Source organism: Epinephelus fuscoguttatus, linkage group LG3, assembly GCF_011397635.1.
Source record: "Epinephelus fuscoguttatus linkage group LG3, E.fuscoguttatus.final_Chr_v1".
NCBI classification, from domain to species: Eukaryota; Metazoa; Chordata; class Actinopteri; order Perciformes; family Serranidae; genus Epinephelus; species Epinephelus fuscoguttatus.
The window spans coordinates 16,605,995-16,629,166 of NC_064754.1; the positions used below are offsets into that span (position 1 = coordinate 16,605,995).

The following is a 23,172-nucleotide window of genomic DNA, read 5'->3' on the forward strand; positions in this document are numbered from 1 at the left end:
TAGGCAACTGACATTTCTTTTTGACGACTATCCTCTGTTTTTATTTCAATGCCAGGTGTTAACATTGGTGATTTCTTTATCATTTCAGCCATGCTACTACCCTCGTCACTACTACTCCTCCTTGGCCTCCTCACCTGGAGTCCCAGTGCATCATGGGCCGCTAAAGTGATCGTGGTCCCACCCATCATGTTTGAATCCCACCTCTACATCTTCAAGACGCTGGCCACGGCTCTGCATCAGGAAGGCCATGAGACCCATTTTCTAATTTCAGAGGGTCGCGGGGTGCCACCCTCACCTCACTACCATTTACAGCGCTACCCAGGGATCTTTAACAGCACCACAGCTGACAACTTCCTCCAGTCCAAAGTCAGCAACATCTTCTCGGGTCGCCTGACCTTTCTGGAACTGTTTGACATTCTTGACCACTACTCCCAGAACTGTGATGCTGTCGTTGGCAGTGTTGAAGTAATGACCCGCCTCAAGGAGGCCAAGTTTGACCTGCTGCTGGTGGACCCTAATGAGATGTGTGGTTTTGTGATCGCTCACATCCTGGGTGTGAAATACGCCGTGTTCAGCACAGGCCTGTGGTACCCTGCAGAGGCGGGCGCCCCAGCCCCACTTTCATATGTACCCGAATTCAACTCACTGCTGACAGACCACATGTCTTTGTTCCAGAGGATCGCCAACACAGCTGTTTACCTGGTGCAGCGCTTTGGAGTCCATTATATTGCACTACCCAAGTATGACCGGATTATGAAGAAGCATGGAGTGAAGCCTCAAGTGGCCATGGCTGACTTGGTGCAGGGCAGCCGGCTGTGGATGCTGTGCACTGACATGGCTCTGGAGTTCCCTAGGCCCACACTGCCACATGTGGTGTATATCGGAGGCATCCTCACTAAGCCCCCCAACCCACTGCCACAGGTCAGTACTCACAGAAAGCACTTGGCGAGATTTTCAAAATTAGATGAAAAGAGTTTGTGTAGTCCCATGTACAAGAGAACTTAGGCAGTGTTTCACTTTGGAGAATATGTGTGTCCTTGTTGAAATCCTTCGAGAGTAGGAGTGTCTGATACAGATAAAATCCTCTTTTACAGTGTGTGTCATTTTATATCACATTTATATCCTGCTGTGTGGAGTTTGCATGTTCTCTCTGTGTTAGCGTAGCTTTCCTCAGGGTACTCCAGCTTCCTCCCACAGACCAAAGACATGCAGGTTAACTGGTGACTTTAAATTGCCCGTAGGTGTGAATGTGAGTGTGAATGATTATCCATCTATGTGTCAGCCCTGTGATAGTCTGGTGACCTGGGCAGGGTGTACCCCGCCTCTCGCCCAGTGTCAGCTGGGATAGACTCCAGCCCCCCCGAGACTGAATTGGATTAGTGTAATCTAGCTAATTAAATACGTGACACATCAAGATGCTTTATCATGTTAATTTAAACATATAATTTAAACATCATCAATCAGCCCTGCTCATTGATATGAAACACTTCCCGCAGTGACCTAATACTTTTATTGTAATATTGCCGAGCCCTACTGCAGAGTCAACGTCCTCATTCACTTATATTGAGAGATGGTTTTATTAATTTCTAGAACCACATGCTGAAATAAAAATGTCACAAATGTGGCCACATGTATTGTTTTCGGGGCCCACGATTGATAGCAGAGCCTAAATTGAGGTCTGCTGTTGGTGACAAAAGTACTACAATGCAATGGCTAATTCATGCTATCTGAATTTGACTATGACATTATGCAAACAGTGGTTTTATGGACAGGATGGCAAGTCATATTGCTTGACTCAGACTTAGGAGAAGTCAATCCTTTTTGGATGACCTATAGGCAGAGCATTTATACATTAAATAAAGAAAAACCATGAGCAACTGTCCACTTACACATATTGACATTTCGGGCTCTGCCTTTCCTCCGTACGTGTGTGACCTGTGTGTGCACAAAGGATTTCAAGAGATTAAATAGCAATGCAACAAGAAGAGTCTGTTCTTTCCTTTGTATAGGTTTGCACCACTTTATCAATTTCCTGTTCACTGTTTGTCATTGATTGATGTCAGTGACATATTCAAAGGCTGTTTTGAAAAACAAATATTGGCAAGAGAATATATTTGTTGATGCGGGGATCAAGTCACTGATTTTCCCACTCGTGAAGCCTTCGCGTGTGTGATGAAGCTTATTGTCACTTCACATAAAAAAATTTACATAGTCTTCGTACTGTCTCCCCTCCTCTGTCTTAACAGTCTGACTGAGTTTCAGTATTTTTTGTATCTATCCTTGCCTGACCCCATTGTCTCCCTTATCGTTGCGACCCCACATTATCAATCCCGCTACAAAGCGATCCTTTATAGACAATGCTGGGGTGAGGATGGGTTTGGGTTGAATGGACGCAGTAGACTTTGAGCAGAAAGGGTGGGGAGCCATGGAGAGCAGAGGCGGGTGGTGACGGGGGGTTAGTCCAGCGTTCGAACGCCGAGAGCGCGGGCCGTCGGTATCTACTGCGGGGGGTTTTGGAATGCCACTCCAGCCAATAGGGAGCATTGTGCCACGCTGTGTGGAGGGAGTTATAATGGAAGTGGAGGGAGAACGAGGCCATTGTTCTGGGCAGAGCTCTGGGGACACTGAGACTCTTTTATGGGGTCACTGAGGCTGCGTTGTAGGGACAGTAGGGCTGCGCTGCTGGGACACAGAGCCCAGTGTGCCCCTGATGTTGCTCCGTGCCAGGGCCAGCCTTAGTTGCCGCAGCTGGACCATTAGCCTCCCTCTCTCTACTTGTCCTCCACCTCTATCACTCCAACATGGCTGCTCCCAGAGCACCCACTGTCAGTCCTTACATCTTTACTTACCAGAAGCTGTTTTACTGAGAGATGTTGAGTCCTCCTAAATACAATTGTGAACAGTTCCAGCAACATTTCATCGCTAAAGTATACCAATAGATAGCATAGTTGGCAATGAGATTATGATCGTGAGATAGTTGGAATTTTCTTTCCTAACCCTTTATCCCTGTACCGAACTGTCTGAAGAAAAAGCGATGCTACAGTATTAACCAATCAGACTTGAAATCACTGTTCATATCGACATCCAAGTTGTACATACGACTGGGAGTTCTGATCTAAATAATAGAACTGTTGTGTTGGTAAGTTTCTATGAAGAACTCACATATAGTGCAAGATGGGGGCGTTCGTAGAGTATTACTATGCAGTCATAAGCTTTATAACTACACTCATATATGTGTGTAATGCTTTCTGATGTACTGTATCACCAGTCATAAATCTTTATAAAAATGACTTCTAAGGAATTACAAGTTCAAGTGTCCTGTCTTGAATGACTTCCTAGACTCACCTAGGTCTCAGCAATCAACTGTAGTAAGGACTCATAGTGTGCTATAGTAATCCATATAGTATTATAAGTTGTCATTGGTATAAAGCCCATACGCAAAGTAAGTAAAAGACTGAATATGTTTTGTCAAGCTTAATTTTCACTATACAATGAAAGCAAACCATCCACAATTGTAAGCAGCCACTGTAACAGTCACACCCATCACAACTCTCCCTTCACACACCTTCATGTGTGCGTGCGTGTGTGCATGCTTGCATTCTCTCTAGCACCAAACAGGAGATAGCAAACTGGGTGGACAGGAACAGTACTCACAGAGGGAACTGTTTTATCTTGGACTGTAAAAAAAGGAGGAGATTAGTGTTGGATTAGTGTTGTTAGGGAAACACCAGGTGGGAAATGTATGGAATATGGAGAGATAGAGACTGTGCAGCATGTGATGCTTCAGTGCTGGCTGCACACAGGAGAAAGGAAGATCTTGTGGAAGGAAGTGGCCGAGTTGGGAGTGGAGAGTTACTAATTTAGAACAGTTGACTTTGTACACACAACAGACCTGTGTGTATCGCAGGATCAAGGCCAGCAGGTGCCGACTCAGGTGTAATGACCACTGTGACCCGAACGCGGCAGCAATGCGTCAAACGCGCTTGGTCTGCCATTGAAAGCTTACAGGAGAAGAAGAAGAAGAAGAAGAAGAAGAAGGGCGGAAAGAAAACATAACAGTAATTTATGAGAGGAAACAGTTGAGTAGTGGAGTTGCCAAGCATAGACATTGTGCCGTTTGTACCACGAAAAAGTGGAGAGGAAAAAAGGTGGACAAAAATGTACTGTAGCCCTGGGTGAGTATGCTAATGCTACAGGCTGTAGCATTAGCATACAGCCAGCTAGGTAGCTAAGCCGAAGGGAGCTATTTGCAAGCTAACGTCGACTAACGTTACTGGTTTGCCAGCTATTAGCTTACTCGCTAACGTTGCGTCTTAAGGGAAGATTTCCAGCTTCATAAACCAAACTTTATGTATAACTGAAGTTGGAAATCTTGTGCTAAGATGCACGGTTAGCTCGTAGGTTAATACCAAACATTCCAGTAGTTAACGTTAGCTTGCAAATAGCCATTTGGAACCGTGGTTAGCTAACGTTAGCTATAGCATATAGCATACTCACTGGAGAGCTGCAGCAATTTCTGTCCACCTTTTACCTCTTTGAAGCTAGCAGTCTTGCAAATAGAGACACTGCAACATCCCCAGTCTCTGCTAAAACTTCCGCTCTGTGACAGTATGACATATTGTCTTAAGTTGCGAGAGGGTATCACACACTTTCAAAAGTATTTTCAGAGTCTTCTGGTTTGGTAGACTTTACATTAAAAGCCTGTAGGTAGTCATAATGTATTTTAGGTCCCCATCAGTCAACCCTTTACTTCAAAACTAGTCAAGAGCTTCCACAAGACTCTTTGGCACTTGTAATTCCTTTTAAGTCACATCTATAATGTTTTAAAATTTGCTAAATTGCATCACAAAGCATTCTGTGTATGCAGGAGTGTAGTCAGGAAGTATTACAAATGCATCATAATGCACTATAGATGCAGTGCTCATCAAAAGACTTACTGAAGTCAATATATTCTTATTTAATTTTTGCCTGGTGAATGCACATGAGTTTAAACCTCCACTGGTGCCACTCAGCTTCTTGTTTCTTCTGCAGAAAATAGTTGGAAGAACAAAACAGTTATGATGAGCCACTGATGACTGTGGATTACCCAAAGTGACTGGCATGTTGTCTCCAGAGAGACAAGATGCTGTTGAGACTTCTGAGCATCAGAAAAGAATTCATTTCACCTGTATTGTACTGTTGGCAGCAGAAACTTAAGATATCTCAAAACTTGGCACATAAAAGTGGCTGTCTGCTCCTTAAAGGGTGTATGTGGCATGTAGGATATTTGGTATGTATCTGATGGCTTGTAGCTGTGTTGACTTATGCATAGTTTTATGGTGTTTTGTAAATGATTGATAATCAGGAGCAGCTGTTTCCTCATAGATACAATAAAGTATACTGTAATGCCTTCCCCATCTCGTGCCAACATTTCTGTGGTTTCCTTTTTTAGATGACTAAATGTACCAAGGTAATGTGCACACAGCTTTAATTTTGTACAGACAAGTGCTTTACTTGCTAATTTGTTTATAGGTATATTTTGAAGCAAACTGCAACAGGCAGCAGTTCAGAGGAGATTAAAATTGATGTCATATTTAGTGAGGAATAAATTTGACCAACATATTACTCTTATTATAATGTATGTGTCAGAAACAGGAAACTAGTGCCTTGCCGTTGTTGTGTGATGAAATAAGGCCCTCTACATGTAAAATAAAAAGGAAAATGATACTGGTTCATTGAGATTAGTCACTTTGTGGACTTCCAACATTGCTCATTAGTGTTGGAATATGAAATTATAATGTGACACTCTGAACCGAACTACAAAATGCAAGATCAGCACATCCTTACATGTAGTTCTGAGACATTACCTTAAATATTTACCAGCTTCATGCATTAGACATTCTCTGTCTTGCGTGATAAACTTCTACTGTGGATATTTCTTAAACATTCCCTGGATTTGAATTTAGATAGTCTACTTGGAAATATTTTTACAACCATATGATTGCACTTTTTAAGGGGTTTATAATCTAGGAGTCTCTCATCTTATCCGCCTGTTGCTTTTCAAATTAAACAATAAAATCTTCCCGGTGAACAATGTGCTCATTGATATTATTCTGCAAAGTTTTATGACATCATCTCACATTTATCTGTAATCGTATATATCATTCAGAGCATGGGTGTGAAAGCAACCCCACTTGTAAAGTCATAAAGACAACAGCAACTGTTAAAAGTTCATTTAAAGGGTCTGTTTTATTGATGTCAGCTATTTATCTGCGATGGTGCTCAGCTGTTTAATTGCAGTGATCATATACTTTCAATGTAGGTCATCTGAATGTTTGCAATACACATGAATTACCATGAAAGAAGAGACTGATGAGGTTAAAAATAGAACACATAGAAAAGAAGTGTTTGCATTATATCATCGTAAATCTTTTTTTTAAATCTATTTTAGTTCTCATTGTTTCTCTCTTCTATTCCCACAGGAGTTTGAGGCGTGGGTGAATGACACAGCGGAGCATGGCTTTGTGGTGGTGTCGTTCGGAGCTGGGGTCAAGTACCTTTCCCATGACATTGCACACAAACTGGCCGGAGCCCTTGCCAGGCTGCCCCAGCGTGTCGTTTGGAGGTAAATCTGTTTTGTCTCTCATAAAAGACACAGCTGTCACTGTGACAGATGTGAGCAGGATTTTGTAGTGAGCTTCAGGTTACTGACTTCCCTCCAGTCAGCACTCTGAGCTCTGGATGTCAGATATCAGAAAGTTAATTTATGGTGTTATATGGATCCCTATAATCACGTATACTACTTCTGTGTAATGATACATCATAAAATAATGACACCACGTTCTTCCTCTGTGACAGTTTTTGTCTGAGACCAAAGTCCATATTCCCACCTCATGTTTGCTTCAGGGTGTTAGCTGAGGTCACCCACGTGATCAAACAGCATTGACTAGTGGATTCTGACCATTAATAGACTTTGTTCTCCTCTTAGGAAAACTTAAGATGGAAACTAGTGATGATGGCTTCACGTTTTAGTGGTGGAAAGACCTTTGCATTTGATTTATCCAGAGAATTTGCTCAGTTTAGTGTGTCAGTCACAATCATGCAGACAAATACCGTGGCTGTGTGGCATGCATGTGTCCGTCACAGCGTCATACACCGTATATGCAGATGTTTAAAGGGAAATTTCGGTTTATTTCAACCCGTCTCCTATCGTCCTAAATTTGTTTCAAGTGACTAGTGACATAGAAATAATAGTTAGCATGTTAGTCGTTAGCCTAGATACAGCCGTAGCATCAGACGTGTTAAAACTTAATTGAACGGGCATCCTTTCAAGTGCAAAGTCAGTCCACTAAACAAGCTTTTTCTCCACAAAGATGGCCTCATATCCTTAGGATAAATGCCAGAGAACATATAGAAAGCAACATGTAAACGTGTTGTCTTACCTACCTGTGGGCATTGGGGTACAGCATTCACAGGTAACGTTACACCACCGATCTCCAGAGCTAAATCCTTCCAGCAGCCATTCCTCCTCTGTCGTCCTCTAACATTACCTGTTGTACCTCTCTCTCTCTCTCCTCCTCCTCCATTCTTCAATTTCACGAAGCTCTTCGTCAGTGTATTCTGGCTCAAATAAATAAGGGCGGCCATAAAACTCAAAAATCAAAATCAAATTCCTCCTCCACAAAGTCGAAGTCTGGCAAAAAGTCAGCCATTATTCTATAAACCTTTCATAAAATAAATGAATGAACCTTTCAGGCTACTGTCCGGTTCTGCCTTGCAGCTGCTGCGGCTTGTTCTCGCGAGATTTCAGGCACGGTATGAGATCGCTGCTTGTTCTCGCGATATTTCGGCAGCGCTTTGGGAAGCAGAGGTAAACGGTAAACACACCGTAAGGTAAGACAACAACTCTGAAGACCACCTAAATGTGGAATGTTAGTATATAGGCTTTCCACATCGAGAGGCGATGGCCGCCCTTATTTATTTTAGCCAGAATACACTGACGAAGAGCTTCGTGAAATTGAAGAATGGAGGAGGAGAGAGGTCTTTGTCGAGAAAAAGCTTGTTTAGTAGACTAACTTTGCACTTGAAAGGATGCCCGTTCACTTACGTTTTAACAGGTCTGACGCTACGGCTGTATCTAGGCTAACGGCTAACATGCTAATTATTATTTCTATGTCACTAGTGACTTGAAACAAATTTAGGACGATAGGAGACAGGTTGAAATAAACCGAATTTTCCCTTTAAGTGCTCAGGATGAATTAACAACAAGAGATCCCTCACAGTATTGTCTCAAATATTTGTGCCTGCCTTGTGAAAGAGACAGGTGTGATTAGAATCTAATCTTCTTGTAATCATTTACGCAGAGTCCCACAGCAATGATTCACTGACTTTGAGTTTTCCTGAGCAGGAAAACATGAGAAATAAAGAGGAGAGAAGTGGAGCTGATAGAGGAGGAAAAAAAAGTGACTCCCTCTGTCCCTCCCTCCCTCCTCAGTGCTTAAAAATTCCATCTGTGAACTTGTAAATCATTAACTCTTATCTCGGTATATTTAAAAACTTTGTGAGTCACTGACCACATCCACTCATGGTGTGTAATTTTTATCCCATAGATGACTAAAGAATACCTCGACAACCAAAACCGACCAGTTTAGGTTGCGTAATCCTTATGAAATTGTTTGTTTATAGAGGTTAATCTATTGTAGGATGTCCAAGTCGTGCATTACTGGAACAAAGCCTCAGTCCTTGCACATATATACACACATGGCTCCAAAACCTGACTTTTCTATAGGTATATGGTGCGGCTGGGTTAATGGTTAAACATGCACATGTTTGCAGATGTTGATGAAAGTCTTCAGTTGTACAAACTCACAATTTACAATGAAGTCATAACTGACAGCATGGTCGAGTTTCTTTTGATCAGGTCCGTCTGTGCCAGATAAGTGCCGCTTTAAAAGGTTGTTTTCATTTTTATTTGGATCATAGGTTTCAGCTGTCGTTTGTTTTTAAGCCTTTTATTTATTTATTTTTTTGTAGTTTTGGGCATTACTCTTAGCATTGCAGTTATACATTCACAAAGTGTTTGTTTTTTTAGACCCAGTGGTGATGGAATACTGAACTTTGAATGTTTTTGGCAAGGGCTCCTCGTTTTTATTTTTGTTTCAGTGAAGACATTGTGACCATAAACCATAACATTTCCTTCTGGCACTGTGTGTGACATGCAAATGTGCCTTTTTTAATCATTTACAGCTATTGAACAAAGGATTTAGCTAAAACATTAATTCATTCAGACCTTTATTTAAGACTCAGGAAATCAACGGAGGAAGACACTTGTTGTCAGTGATTCCAAACATGGAGAAAGATTAAAAAAAAAAAAATGCAATCAATAAGAAAACCTTGAATATGTTAGAATAAACAGATAACCAATGTTAAAAAGTTAAAATAGAAATGGTAATCATACAAAACAACAAACAATAATAACAGTTAATAATAGCTAAAAGTTCAAATACAAGATAATAAACATAAAACAGAGTAGATTATTATTTAAAATCTGAAATCTAAAATCTGAAATGAGGCATTTGAACTGTAGTGGTGGCAGAGAGTCCAAGTTTAAGGTCTGTTGCAGATTATTCCGTGTATAAAGTGCACTGTTAGAGAGTGGCATTTTCCTAGTTCAGTTCTGATTTATGGTTCAGTGTGTGAGATTTAGTGGCATCTAGCAGTGAAGGTTGCAGATTACAACTTCTCCTGGTTAGAATTCTTTCAGTGTTCATCACTGGGAGCTGAATTATCTAATCAAGTCTCTTCCTCCTTTTGCATATCTGTGCCCAGGAGACTTGATTGATTAAAAACCATTCATGATTTTTTTTTTATTACATTGAAAGCCACAGAATAAAAAGCTTATAAGAATGTAGAAACCCATGAGCATTTGTTAACTGATTACCAACATTTATAAATGCAAAATTACTTATAACTGACAGATTAGTTGATTGCCAGATTTCTTTAAAATTGATCATTTGTTTGAAAGGTCCAGCATTTGAGATTTAGGGGTATTTACTGGCATCTAGTGGTGAGGAGTGCAGATTGCAACCAGCTGAAACTTCTGCTGGTGAGAATTCCTTCAGTGTTCATTGTTTAGGAGGTTTTTACCGGGAGTTGAATTATCCGCAAAGGTCTCTAAAAGCAGAGAAAAACGCAGGATAAAGTGGTTTCAGTTTTAAAAATTGTGCGTTTTTCCAAAGCTCTCGATGCGGAGGGGCTGCTAACTACTGTAGAAACAGGGCAGTGCGACATGTCGATCTCTGTAGACGAGCACCTGCTCCCTATGTAGATATAAACAGCTCATTCTTAAGTAACGAAAACACTACAAATCTTTCTTTCAGGTGATTAGACACTAAAGAAAACATACTCTTTATATTATATTACATTTCTGCCACTATATCCCTCTAAATCCTACACACTGGACCCTTTGAAAGAATGGGAAGCAACAACTTATTCTGTGAGTGAGTACCAAGATTATGTGAGTTCAAAGTCAAACTTCTCTCTCGAGTGAATATTACCGTAATGAGTGCAGTAGCTTAATAACATTATATTTCTAGACCCCCTGTATAACAAATAACCAAGGGCAGAAGTGCAAGGAGTAAGTTACAAGTTACCCATTTATAGACAAATCACATGTCTGACCTCAAAGAGAGGTCAGAGGAGTGATCATGTAATGTAAAGATCACGTTAAGTGCGAGGATGTGAGATACGAGTGATAAGGCAGGAGAGAGAAGTAGAGGAAAAATGTATTAAATTACTAGACAATACTATGAAGTTGATGAGTAGAGGAGGAAATTTAGTATGTCTTGTAAAAGTAGGTGATGCGGATTTACTCTTTGGAAGTGATTTTGTTGCCTTGAGCAACTGAAATATCAATGTGCACTACTGGAGAGCAAAGTCAAGCTCAGGTGGATCATGACCCCTTTACACAACCAAGCAAAGTAGTAACACGTTTGACCCCCTATGTCTTCATCAACACAGGAGTAGTTTAAATATTTGACTGTATATCTGCCTCAGTTGTCTGTACCTTACCTCTATGAGTGTGTGTGTGTGTGTGTGTGTGTGTGTGTGTGTGTGTGCGTGCGCAATATTTGCAGCTATATCATATGGAACAGAGAACACAAAGCATTAGGTATTGTTGAGAGCTGTGGAAAAAGCAGCATACTGTTGCATGCTGGGAGCAAGGTTCAACAACACTCACTGTATGACTGAATTTATGAGGTTGGGAAACACATTGAATTTTAGTGGCTGGAGCTGGGCAGAGTCCCTGGTGTGATCTAAGGCAATCAGACTGTGGTTGCAGTGTCTGGAATGAGGTGGTTGTCAGAAAGGTTGCCAGGGCTGTGGGCAAAAAGCACTGTGTGTTGTAATGAGGGTGGCTGGATTTGTTTTGGCATGCAACATGTGTGCAAGGTGATGTGTGATAATTGTCATTTTATTGTGGAAAATGACAAAGGTAACTCTCAAGTACTAATCTGTTGCTGTGAGATATCAGATAATGATGCTCTGCATGTAGGTCTTGGACCAGGTCTACAGGTGAAGTGAGACTGTTGTGAAACTTGTAGCTAGAGGCAGGAGCCCCAAGACTGTGTATGTGACACTGAATGGTAATCTGGCTTTCAGTGGCCATTCCAAACTAATGGAAAAAGGAAGAGGGCTGATGAGAGGGACAGGGACCAGGCCAAATGAATCGTGTCATTGATAATTGGCTGCATGAATGTAGGCTTTGATTGGCAGGACAGTGAATTGGTGCTTTGTTGAGGAGAGAAAGAGAGATGAAAGACTTTGGGTAAGGGAGGGAAGGAGACAAAGATGGACGGATGGGGGTCGTAATGTTGCATGCATATGTATTGTGTGCTGCATTTGTTGGGTGAATGCTTCCGCACACACAGCCGCAGACACCGACAAGCGTACGCACAACACTGTGCACATTCACCACCGCCCGTAGAAGTCAACGGGTCGAAACCTAAATGTCTGGGTGAACAAGCAAAGCCCTTCAGCTTTTTGCTTTTGAGAGATCAACATTGAATTCCCCTTTGTTCATGCTCTGCATCATGTACATATAGGACTCAATTAATTCATTTAGCCTTCTGTATGCAGTATTTCTTCCACTCACTATACCTACTGTACATCCTCTGTCCTCACTATGCTTGTACCTCACGCCAGAAGAATCACCAATGAGAGATTAACATTAAATGGACGGATGCACGTTATTGGATTTTTTGCTAATATCCGATATGCCAAGATGTAACAAGCTGTTTGACTGATAACAAATATCAATACTGATATATCCACTTTTTTCACTACCTAATTTTAGTGATCATCAGGTATCCTCTGTAGTGGAATTAACATCATATTATGCTTGCATACTCTTATCATGATGGCCCACTAGCAGATGGAGACATGTAATACACTACTTTTCAATGTATGTCATATTCATTCATTGTGCATATTAAGAAAAAGCATGTTGGCCGATTGTGATAGTTCATTTTAAAGCCAATATTGGCCGATACTGATGAAGTGCCGATATTATCATGCATCCCTAATTAAGTGCCGATAAGAAGTACAACAGAATATCCATCTACAGTAGTAAAAATACGTAAGGTAGTCCAGTAGAATGTTGTATTAGCATCACATCAGCTAGTATAATTCTAGCTTGGTTAGTAGTAAACAGACTGCAGAAAAACTAATTTGAAGTGGAATGGTTCAACATTTTTGGAAGTACACATATTCACTTTAGAGCTTAGATCGGGCCCAAAAAAATCCAGCCCGACCCCACCCGATCCGTACGTGTTCTGTCCAAGCCCAGCCTGGCCCGTCCTTTTAACTGTAATTACGAGCCCAAGCCCGGTTTAAACCTGACATTTTTTTTTAAGGATACGAACGTGGACATCGAAGGCTGACTTGTCTTTCTTTCCATGGCAAGCCTTCGTCATATGTCTCTTAAGTGTCGAGGTCCCTATCTTTTTGCTGTCATATACCAGCACCGTGCTGCACTTGGAAACTCTACGAAGCCGACACACACGTTCTCACCGTTGACAACTCACATGTGCGCGGCCAGTGGCGCCGTCAAGGGGGGCCCAAAGATTAATGAGGAGCCCAAGGATTAGGGCTGACCCAAAAAATCCGAAGCTTCGAAGCTTCGTTCGATGGCATGGGATTCGATTGTGAAAAAAAAAAATTCAAATATTCTGCCTTTTTTTTCTCCCGTTTTTTTGGGGGGACCTTGAATGCAACACCATCTCCGACAAGGAAATAGAAAGCCCGACATGCAATGAATGGAGACCTATTATCCTGCTGGAACACAGACAACTAAATTCTTTCAACAATGTAACTGAAAATAATGATAGAATAGATTTTATTGATGTAAAATAATATGCTGATGGTGACATTTTCCACTGGTCTGCTGCGCTCTGAGTCTGGTCTCAGTGACACATGCTGCTTTGAGTCGCGCATCTGTCTGTTTGCGTTGCAGTGCGCGCCGAGGGTTTTAATTTTTAGTGTTAAATCAGAAGTCAAACACTACTTATCAGCAACCAGAAGTGCTTTTTCGTTTGTGAATTTTTTATCTTAATTCTAGGGTTGCAACAAACTACCTTTTCGCCATAATTTGTAAGTCATTACCTCCCCGGTCATCGAAGGCTTCGATTTAAAATCGATCTGAGCTCCGAAGCTTCGATTTTCAAAAATTAAGTCGAAGGTCAGCCCTACTGAAGATAGTGTCAGGAAATTACGGTCGGGTTTGGCCTCGGGCAGAGAATCTATGCACTAATTCACTTTCCTAATTTCCTAGAGTTTTGTGGTGACGATGAGGTTGCCAGAGACTCCTGAAAGTCACTGAGTCTGGTCAAGGAATTGCTCAGCACATAATCCCCCATAACACTTTGGTTTTTGTACAGCCATGGCCAAAAGTTTTGAGAATTACACTAGTATTGGTTTTTACAAAGTTTGCTGCTTCAGTGTTTTTAGATCTTTTTGTCAGATGTTACTATAATATACTGAAGTATAATTACAAGCATTTCATAAGGGTCAAAGGCTTTTATTGACAATTACAGTAAGTTTATGCAAAGAGTCAATATTTGCAATGTTGACCCTTCTTTTTCAAGACCTCTGCAATTCGCCCTGGCATGCTGTCAATTAACTTCTGGGCCACATCCTGACTGATGGTAGCCCATTCTTGCATAATCAATGCTTGGAGTTTGTCAGAATTTGTGGGTTTTTGTTTGTCCACCCGCCTCTTGAGGATTGACCACAAGTTCTCAATGGGATTAAGGTCTGGGGAGTTTCCTGGCCATGGACCCAAAATTTCGATGTTTTGTTCCCCGAGCCACGTAGTTAGCACTTTTGCCTTATGGCAAGGCGCTCCATCATGCTGGAAAAGGCATTGTTCGTCACCAAACTGTTCTTGGATGGTTGAGAGAAGTTGCTCTCGGAGGATGTTTTGGTACCATTCTTTATTCATGGCTGTGTTCTTAGGCAAAATTGTGAGTGAGCCCAGTCCCTTGGCTGAAAAGCAACCCCACACATGGATGGTCTCAGGATGCTTTACTGTTGGCATGACACAGGACTGATGGTAGCGCTCACCTTTTCTTCTCCGGACAAGCTTTTTTCCAGAAGCTCCAAACAATCGGAAAGGGGATTCATCAGAGAAAATGACCTTACCCCAGTCCTCAGCAGTCCAATCCCTGTACTTTTTGCAGAATATCAGTCTGTTCCTAATGTTTTTCCTGGAGAGAAGTGGCTTCTTTGCTGCCCTTCTTGACACCAGGCCATCCTCCAAAAGTCTTCACCTCACTGTGCGTGCAGATGCACTCACACCTGCCTGCTGCCATTCCTGAGCAAGCTCTGCACTGGTGGTGCCCCGATCCCGTAGCTGAATCAACTTTAGGAGACGGTCCTGGCGTTTGCTGGACTTTCTTGGGTGCCCTGAAGCCTTCTTCACAACAATTGAACCTCTCTCCTTGAAGTTCTTGATGATCTGATAAATGGTTGATTTAGGTGCAATCTTAGTATCAGCAATATCCTTGCCTGTAAAGCCCTTTTTGTACAAAGCAATGATGGCTGCACGTGTTTCCTTGCAGGTAACCATGGTTAATAGAGGAAGAACAATGATTTCAAGCACCACCCTCTTTTAAAGCTTCCAGTCTGTTATTCTAACTCAATCAGCATGACAAAGTGATCTCCACCTTGTCCTCATCAGCACTCTCACCTGTGTTAACGAGAGAATCACTGACATGATGTCAGCTGGTCCTTCTGTGGCAGGACTGAAATGCATTGGAAATGTTTTTGGGGGGATTAAGTTCATTTTCATGGCAAAGAGGGACTTTGCAATTAATTGCAATTCATCTGATCACTCTTCATAACATTCTGGAGTACATGCAAATTGGCATCATAAAAAATGAGGCAGAAGACTTTATGAAAATTAACTCAAAACTTTTGGCCACGGCTGTACAGATTAAACAGTTGGGATTTAACATGTTGATTAGTAAGCTTTTGATGTACAGGTAGGTGGATTTTGTTACCTTTGACGAAACAAGGCTAGCTCTTTCCCTGCTTCCACTCTGAGTGCAATGAGCTAAGCTAAACGACTGCTAGCTGTTGCTTTGTTCATACTATGCAGACAGTAATCAACTGAAATATACCAATACAAGTAGAAGTAAAACTTTTTGAGTCAAACAATACCTTCATTTGATTATTTTTGTGTATAGATCTATGAAAAAAATGACTATTTTTTATAGCAGCCAATCACTGTAAGCGTTCTTATATTTAATGTGACATGTGGTTGGCCCACTACCGCGGCAGCTACAACCCATATATTCTGTGGTGTGGTAAAGTCGAGCGCAGTTGGCAGTTAAGCGTGCTGAGATGTTACCAAAACATTCAAGAGTATGGTTATACTATACGGCGGTGGCGTCTGGTGGCATTTTACGCAACTGAGTGCTTCCATTCACATGATGGGTATCAAATGAGGTAGGAAAAAGGTATCAGATAAAGTACTCTATTGATATCGGTATCACATTTAAGGATACTGGTGTTGGTACTTGTGATTGTGATTTGTCAGTCAATACCCAGCCCTACGAGAGTGGTACGGATCTTCTCTTTGAAGTCTCTGCAAGACAGCAAATAAGTGTATTATCCAAAATATCAAAATTTTCTTTAAGCAAATCAGCAGTCATAAAACAGTTGAAATAAAGGAATTCTTACAGATAATGCTCCAACAAAGATATTTAGGGAGTAAATATAAGACTTAGGGAGTCAGTATTTGTTGATCAAAGATCTGACAAATATGAAATAAATATGAAACACTGTGTCAACAGTTACTCTGGGATTTTCTTGGTGTTCATGCACTGTGATGACAACAAAACTGCTTAAAGGTGAGCTAAGCTATCTCATCATTATTTTCCTTTTTCCTCCCTTAGATTCTCTGGAGTTCCACCCAGTAACCTTGGCAACAACACCAAGCTTGTTGATTGGATGCCTCAGAATGACTTATTAGGTGAGTGCATTGAGAGGACATCACATACTGTAATGTGTACTTCACCCTCTAGTTCTCTCATCACCAGCCACATGGCTTACCGCACCATATAAACTGAAATGTAGTTGCCATGGCTCGAGACATGTTTTGACACATAGCTGATCCTTTGTGTTTTTATACAAGTTGATGGCATGGCGGACCAAGTTTTGTGTGGGTGGGTTCCTCCCATACCTACTTATTAACCACAGCGGTGGATAGAATGTGAACGTGTAAGCCAGTTTGTGCCTGTCAGGGATGAAGAATGTACAACAACACTCAGATATTGACAGCCAGCATTGTTTTCTGCATTGGTGTAATAGCACCGTGGTTACCCAAGCCTGCAAATACTGAGACGTTATGCCTGTCTGACTCTCTGGTCGGTCAGTAAGATGCGTTTTAAAGGGACAGTTCACCACAAAACAATAAAACAAATCTTTCCTTTTACTCTGTTGCACCTAAGTGGACCCATTGGCATTAAATGTTGATGGCCAAAATACCAGTCCACTTTTTATTCAGTTTAATAAATACAGCATCACCATCTTCTTCTAAATATAATGGTATTAGTGGGCTAGTTTCAACTAATGTATGACTCCAACTGTTTGTATCTGTTGTAACTGAAGTCTTCATGTTTCTGTGATTAAAGGGATAGTTTGGATCTTTGTATGTATCGTTGTATGAGGTACTTATCCATAGTCAGTGTATTTCCTTCAGTCAGTGGTGGCTGGCATGCCCTGAGTTTGGAGAAGCAGACAGGAGTACTGACACAGAAGCTAAGCAATGTACTGCTGTGGATGGGGGCAGCAGCTTAACGCCACCTAAAATAGTCCTTTCTAAAAAGAATAGCATCAGTTTAAATGTTCATTATATTGAGAATATTTTTACTGCTTTACTTTGCCGCAGACAGCCCTTTTGTCAGGGAAGCCGTTGACACTTTGGTTCCCTATCTATGCTCTTGTCAAAGCCACCAGACTCCATTGAGAAAAACAGTCATTTTAGCTCACTGAACACACGAGCTCCTGGTCTACCACTGCCTCAAACACTTTGTTTGTGTGTGTTATTGTGTGACTTTGGAGAATCCAAACGGACCCTTATAAATGACAAAGTCACACAATAACACAAACAAACTACACAACAGTAGACCAGCAGCTTATGTGTTTAGTTGTGTTAAATTTATCTTTTTCTCAATGGAGTCTGGCATTGAAAAGGGCAATAAATCGCTTAATTTTCCTATTGCAAATTACCGTCTGATGGCAAGGTAAAGAGGTTAAAATATTCTAAATACAGCATACACTGAAACTGATATTGGCTTTTTGCAGGTAGACCTTTTTTAGACAGTTAAAATATGTAGTGTTGCTGACCCTTTCCTAAGCAGTACATCTAAATCTAGTGTATGTAATCTACTGTGTATTAATGAGTACCTCATACAAACCCACTTAAAAAAAACATCCCAACACTACCCCTTTAACTTTGCTGTTCTGTTTGAATAGGAATGATGCTGCTGAGATTTTATTTTTTTGCCATATTGAGTGCCAAAAACAAACTTCAAACTTGAAATTTAAGCTGTGTTTTATGAGAATTAAACCTTTTTTAAAATGGTTATAGAGAAAGTAAAGCCCTTACATTGAAATTTTCCTCTTCATAAAAACACTGACTGAGGTATTTTGTTAATTATACTGTTGAAGTGATACATACCTACACACTCCCACAGATGTTTTGTCTTCCTCCAACTGTAAACCATCCCCCTGCCCTCATGAAGTGGGGAGCAGCCGTGAAATACTGCTGAATGCGCAGCAGTTTGTGGGCTCTACTGTATAAACTGTAAATAATCGAGAAAAACCAGCCCAGCAAAATAAGCACCCTGTCAAAAATGACTAATGAACATAACACCCAACATGCAAAATAACATCCCTCATCCCTCCTGTCATCCAGGCCACGCCAACACAAGGGCCTTCCTGAGCCACGGTGGCCTGAACAGCATCTACGAGGCCATGTATCACGGGGTGCCGGTGGTAGGTGTTCCTCTCTTCGGAGATCACTATGACACCATGACTCGTGTGGCGGCCAAAGGCATGGGCATCATGCTGCACTGGAAGTACATGACCGAAGAAGACCTCTACACAGCGCTGACCAGTGTCATCAAAGACAGCAGGTTAGAATTCTAAGTCGAGGGTGCACAGTCACACAATAGTGCTTTGTGTATGAGCGTAATTATTCATCAGTGCCATCTGGTGACCATATATGGAACCAACACTCTGTGAATGTTCACCATCTTTATTTCTCTTTCTTATGGTTGTACCCTCATGAGTTCATGCCCTTTTATATGCTAAGAGATAATCCATAAAGTCTGCTGTGTGCATATTTGCCTCCTTATATTTTTGTTTCCAACCTCTGTCTCTCCCTACCTAGGTATCGCCAGCAAGCACGTATCCTCTCCAACATTCACAAAGACCAGCCGGGCCATCCTGTGACCAGGGCCGTCTACTGGATCAGCTACATCCTACGTCATCAAGGTGCCAACCACCTGCGCTCCGCCGTATATGAGGTGTCCCCCTACCAGTACTTCCTGCTGGATGTGATTTTCACTGTAGGGGCCGCCGTAGCTCTGACCATCTTTGTCCTGCGACGGTTGGTACGATTGCTGAGGGGAAAGTCCGGGGAGCAGAGCAGAGGAGTTGGCGACACTAGGGATGATGGTAACATGGCCAATGGACATTGCCATAGCGAGAGCATGGCCAACGGGAAACACAAACGCAATGGCTCCTTGAAAACTGAAAAGAAGATGAATTAATGTTTCGAATGGCCAAGAGGGACGAGGAAGAAGTTGCCCCAAGGACTCAGCTCTAGGTTTGGTTAAGTGGTTTTATAAAAGCTTCGAGGAGAAAGCTGTTCTTAGGTCTGTGTCGAGAGGCAACTGCTACTCAGAGCGAGCGAGAGGCTGTAGGAGGATACACGATGCATCGTGTGGGGACGGAGCAAGGCATCGGGTGCTCAAAATCTGTGTGTGCGTGTGTGGGTGTATGTGTATGTGTGCACTGAGGCGAATTTAACGAAAAAACTCTAACAAAAAGCAGCTACAGCAATACAACACCAAATTGGAAAGTTATTGAGGATGAAACACAGGAAAGACACGTTGGGAGGACATTGTTTCTTCACGTGCATCATCTCTCCTGCATGTTCTCTGTCGTCTTCCTGCCTTCCTTACCCGTGGAAGGATGATGAAGAGGGGAAATCCTGAGCGCCAACCCCTCATCCTCAGAACAAAACAAGAAAACAAACGAATAACTTTTGAAATAGTTAGGATTTAATGTTTTTAACTGCAAACTCTGCTTCTACAAGTGTAAACTGTAAATAGACAACAAATATATTTATTACTGTGTAAATGCATTTTAATGATGGACCTTTTTAACCTTATCTTATTTTTAATTTATTTCATGAATCAGTGGTGGGGTCGTGTGGTGGTAGATGTACACTCCCTCCTCTTCGCACGGCATATTGTCTGACATATTGGTGAAGCAAACAAAACAAAGACTGACAGCTGCAGCTATTACAAGTCGGCACAACTCTGTGCTCTCTGCAGTTGTATTGTCCACAGTATTCATGGTGGTCTTGTTTTCAAGTGTGTTGAAAATATTTTCAACATTTTTCCCTTTTCACATGGTCGTGCCATCCTGTGACTGCACTTAGCTGTGCGGTGTACCCATTGTCTCTTGGCTGACAGTTTGTTCAGGTGGAGAGTAACTCAACTGTTTGGCTTATCAGTGTGAAAAGGGGTGATCATGTCATCATCAAGAGATTTCATGGCAATGGCTACCGAGGATACTGTGGATAGGCAGAGCCAGGTCACAAGTGTCCTTGAACTCATCCAGTCAGGTGATGAGGGATGAGTCAGAGCTTTATCGATTTACGAATACTTGCTCCGTCAGTCTAATATCTTAATTCTGCATCCCTCATCTATTTATTAATTAGGATTCATCACTTTATTGCCATGTTTAGTGCTACACTTGTACTTCATTCCTCTATGATTCATTTGATTGATGATTTCTGATGGAACTCCCTAAAAACACGAGGTTTCACCTGGATGGATGTGGTTTTGTGGGACTTCGGCGAGATATGTGAGCCTTCAGGAGACGTTGCTTAGTGGGCTTTCTTCCAGAAAGGGGTTTCTTGGTTGTAGTTGGGGTTACAATGGATAGATTCTTGCCAGTAAGGGCTTTTTGGAGGAAAACCCCCTAGACAAACTTATCTCATGTGTGCTCTGTGCATGTTCCACAACAATGGAGCCTATCCCAGCTGACACATGGCGAGAGGCAGGGTACACCCTGGACAGGTCGCCAGACTATCACAGGGCTGACACATAGAGACAGACAACCATTCACACTCACATTCACACCTATGGACAATTTAGAGTCACCAATTAACCCGCATGTCTTTGGATTGTGGGAGGAAGCCGGAGTACCCAGAGAAAACCCACGCTGACACGGGGAGAACATGCAGACTCCGCACAGAAGGGCCCATTTAGTTGTACATATTTTCCAGTATAACATCACAATAGTCAGTTTGTGAATTCATCAGCAGTCGGGTAAAAGTCTTGAAAGTCTGCAGGCAGTTCTAACGTTAGCCGTGGTTGCCACCATGCTAGCAAGACAAGGAGCAAAAACTGAAGGGTATCTTTGTAAATTAATGATCACAGAAGACTAGAAAAAATAATCTCTGTTTGAAATTACAGCTAAGCTTGAGTTTTAAGGAAGATATTAGATTAATAAACTACTTTGTTAGCAGTCCAAAAAGTGACGAGACGACCCATTGCAAGCCGATGAGAACGTGCATTGGGCAAAGAACACTATGTGACGCAGTACGCAAGGCACCTCCTCCAGGCAAAACCCCATGCTTTTAAGGAGTTACGATTTCTGACATAGCTCGTGTTGCAAATGCTAGTTTTAAATGACAGTTCAGGTCGAGATCTGTCCAACGCTTCTCTCCTGCAAGTTAAAATCTGTTAGACACCAAGGTTCATGTACAAACTAGGTAGACCTTATATAATTTTATTAACTCTGAGTGTGAATGATTCACGTTCTGGATGTGACCTTTTATAATGCAAATATTTGTGTATGCAGTATGCTTGAATACATGTGTATGTGTGCTGTTCCAATGCTTGTGATCACTGTACAGCTTTAGACTTGAGTGTATGGATGAAACTATGATGTACGTTTTAATCTACTGAGAGTCATGTAAAAACAACCACTGGCCTTTCTGCCATTGTGTGAAGCCATCACACTAAGTGTACGCCCATGCAATGGATTCTTTACGTTCTTTTCTTTCCGTAAGATCGAAGCTGCCTTCTGTAGCTTTTTTTTTTTATCCTCTTATGTGTCAATCCACTCCGCTTTATGTTACTCTTGTTTCTCCGCCACCGTGTCTGTTAATTCTTAATGCAGATGGAGGAAGGGTGTAAGGAGGGTGAAAGAGTGACTTAGTTCCGACAACAAAGGTGAACCCCTCTGCTTTTACAATGGGTAATGCTGTGTCAAAGTGACACTGATCCCCGCAGTGAAATTCTCTTTTCTTGAACCCCCGTCGAGGAGATCAAAGTACAGGGCGAGCTGGAAGAGTATCTTCGGAGTTTGTGGGGATTCGGTATCTTGCTAATGGACATTTCAGAAGGGCAGGTGCTCCGTGGACATGGGACATAAAAATCTCATGAACATGAGACTTCCAGCTGGACGGGTCATCAAAGCCTCAGGCCACACTTACTGTATTTTCCTCCATTGTTCCAGCAGCACAGCCCAGACGTCTACTTTGTAAAGCTGCAACTGCAATTGGCATTTCTAGCAAAGAGATTGTTTACCAACTTACTAAAGCCTCACACATGGACAATACAGCAATGTAAAGGAAACAGAAATGCTATCACTTAACCTGTCAGAAGTTGTCGAGGACTTAACATCCAACCATGTATGTTCACAAATCCTGTATGATAAAGGAAATAAGCTTCATGATCTTCCTTTCTCTGTGAGCTACACTTACACCTGCACAGCCCAACCCAGCCCCGCTAAAACAGACTATTATACTTGAATCATCATCATTATTATCATCATCTATTAAAAATTCAGCTGTTGGTAATGGGAGACGGGCCTGCAGGTGCTACAGAAGCTATGAACAGAATCTGGAGAGAAAAAAATATATATATTTGTGAAGATACATCATTTTTTTTAATGATTATTTTCAGTATTAATGTTAGAGCTCCACATAGTTAAATGTCTACCCATGCCCATCCTTTACTACTCTCTAATGTCTCTGTACTTGCTCCGCAGTCTGACGTGTTCTCGTGACGTTTGCATTTCATCAGCTTGAAGTTTTTCCTTTGTTCCGTCTTCAGTAGTGCACTCGCTCGTTCCATTTGTCCGCCTCTTTGTCTCACTCTTGACTTCCTGCTGTCGTTGTATTCTTGTCGTTTCCGTCCTCCTCCTCTCCCTCCTTAAATATTAGACATTTCCACTCACTCGCTTTTTTTTAACCTTTATTTTACTTTGATTTTAAAATGACAAAGTCCTCAATTTTCCTGTCATGTGTGTCCATGTTGTAAATAGAACAATGTAAACAAAATACTAATGCTGAATAAAAATGACATATTTTGTTTGCAGAGA

At 41.7% G+C, this 23,172-nt stretch overlaps 1 protein-coding gene across 2 annotated transcripts in view; it reads left to right on the forward strand.

The window, feature by feature from the left end:
• ugt8 (UDP glycosyltransferase 8) overlaps positions 1 to 23,172 on the forward strand; it is a 30,248-nt gene extending 7,076 nt beyond the window's left edge. For both annotated transcript variants that reach the window (XM_049572991.1, XM_049572992.1), the window contains exons 2-6: positions 89 to 921; positions 6,462 to 6,604; positions 16,437 to 16,513; positions 18,461 to 18,680; positions 18,938 to 23,172. In XM_049572991.1, coding sequence (XP_049428948.1) covers positions 91 to 921; positions 6,462 to 6,604; positions 16,437 to 16,513; positions 18,461 to 18,680; positions 18,938 to 19,319 — 1,653 coding nt within the window. In that variant the 5' untranslated portion in view covers positions 89 to 90 and the 3' untranslated portion in view covers positions 19,320 to 23,172. The remainder of the gene's footprint in view (positions 1 to 88; positions 922 to 6,461; positions 6,605 to 16,436; positions 16,514 to 18,460; positions 18,681 to 18,937) is intronic.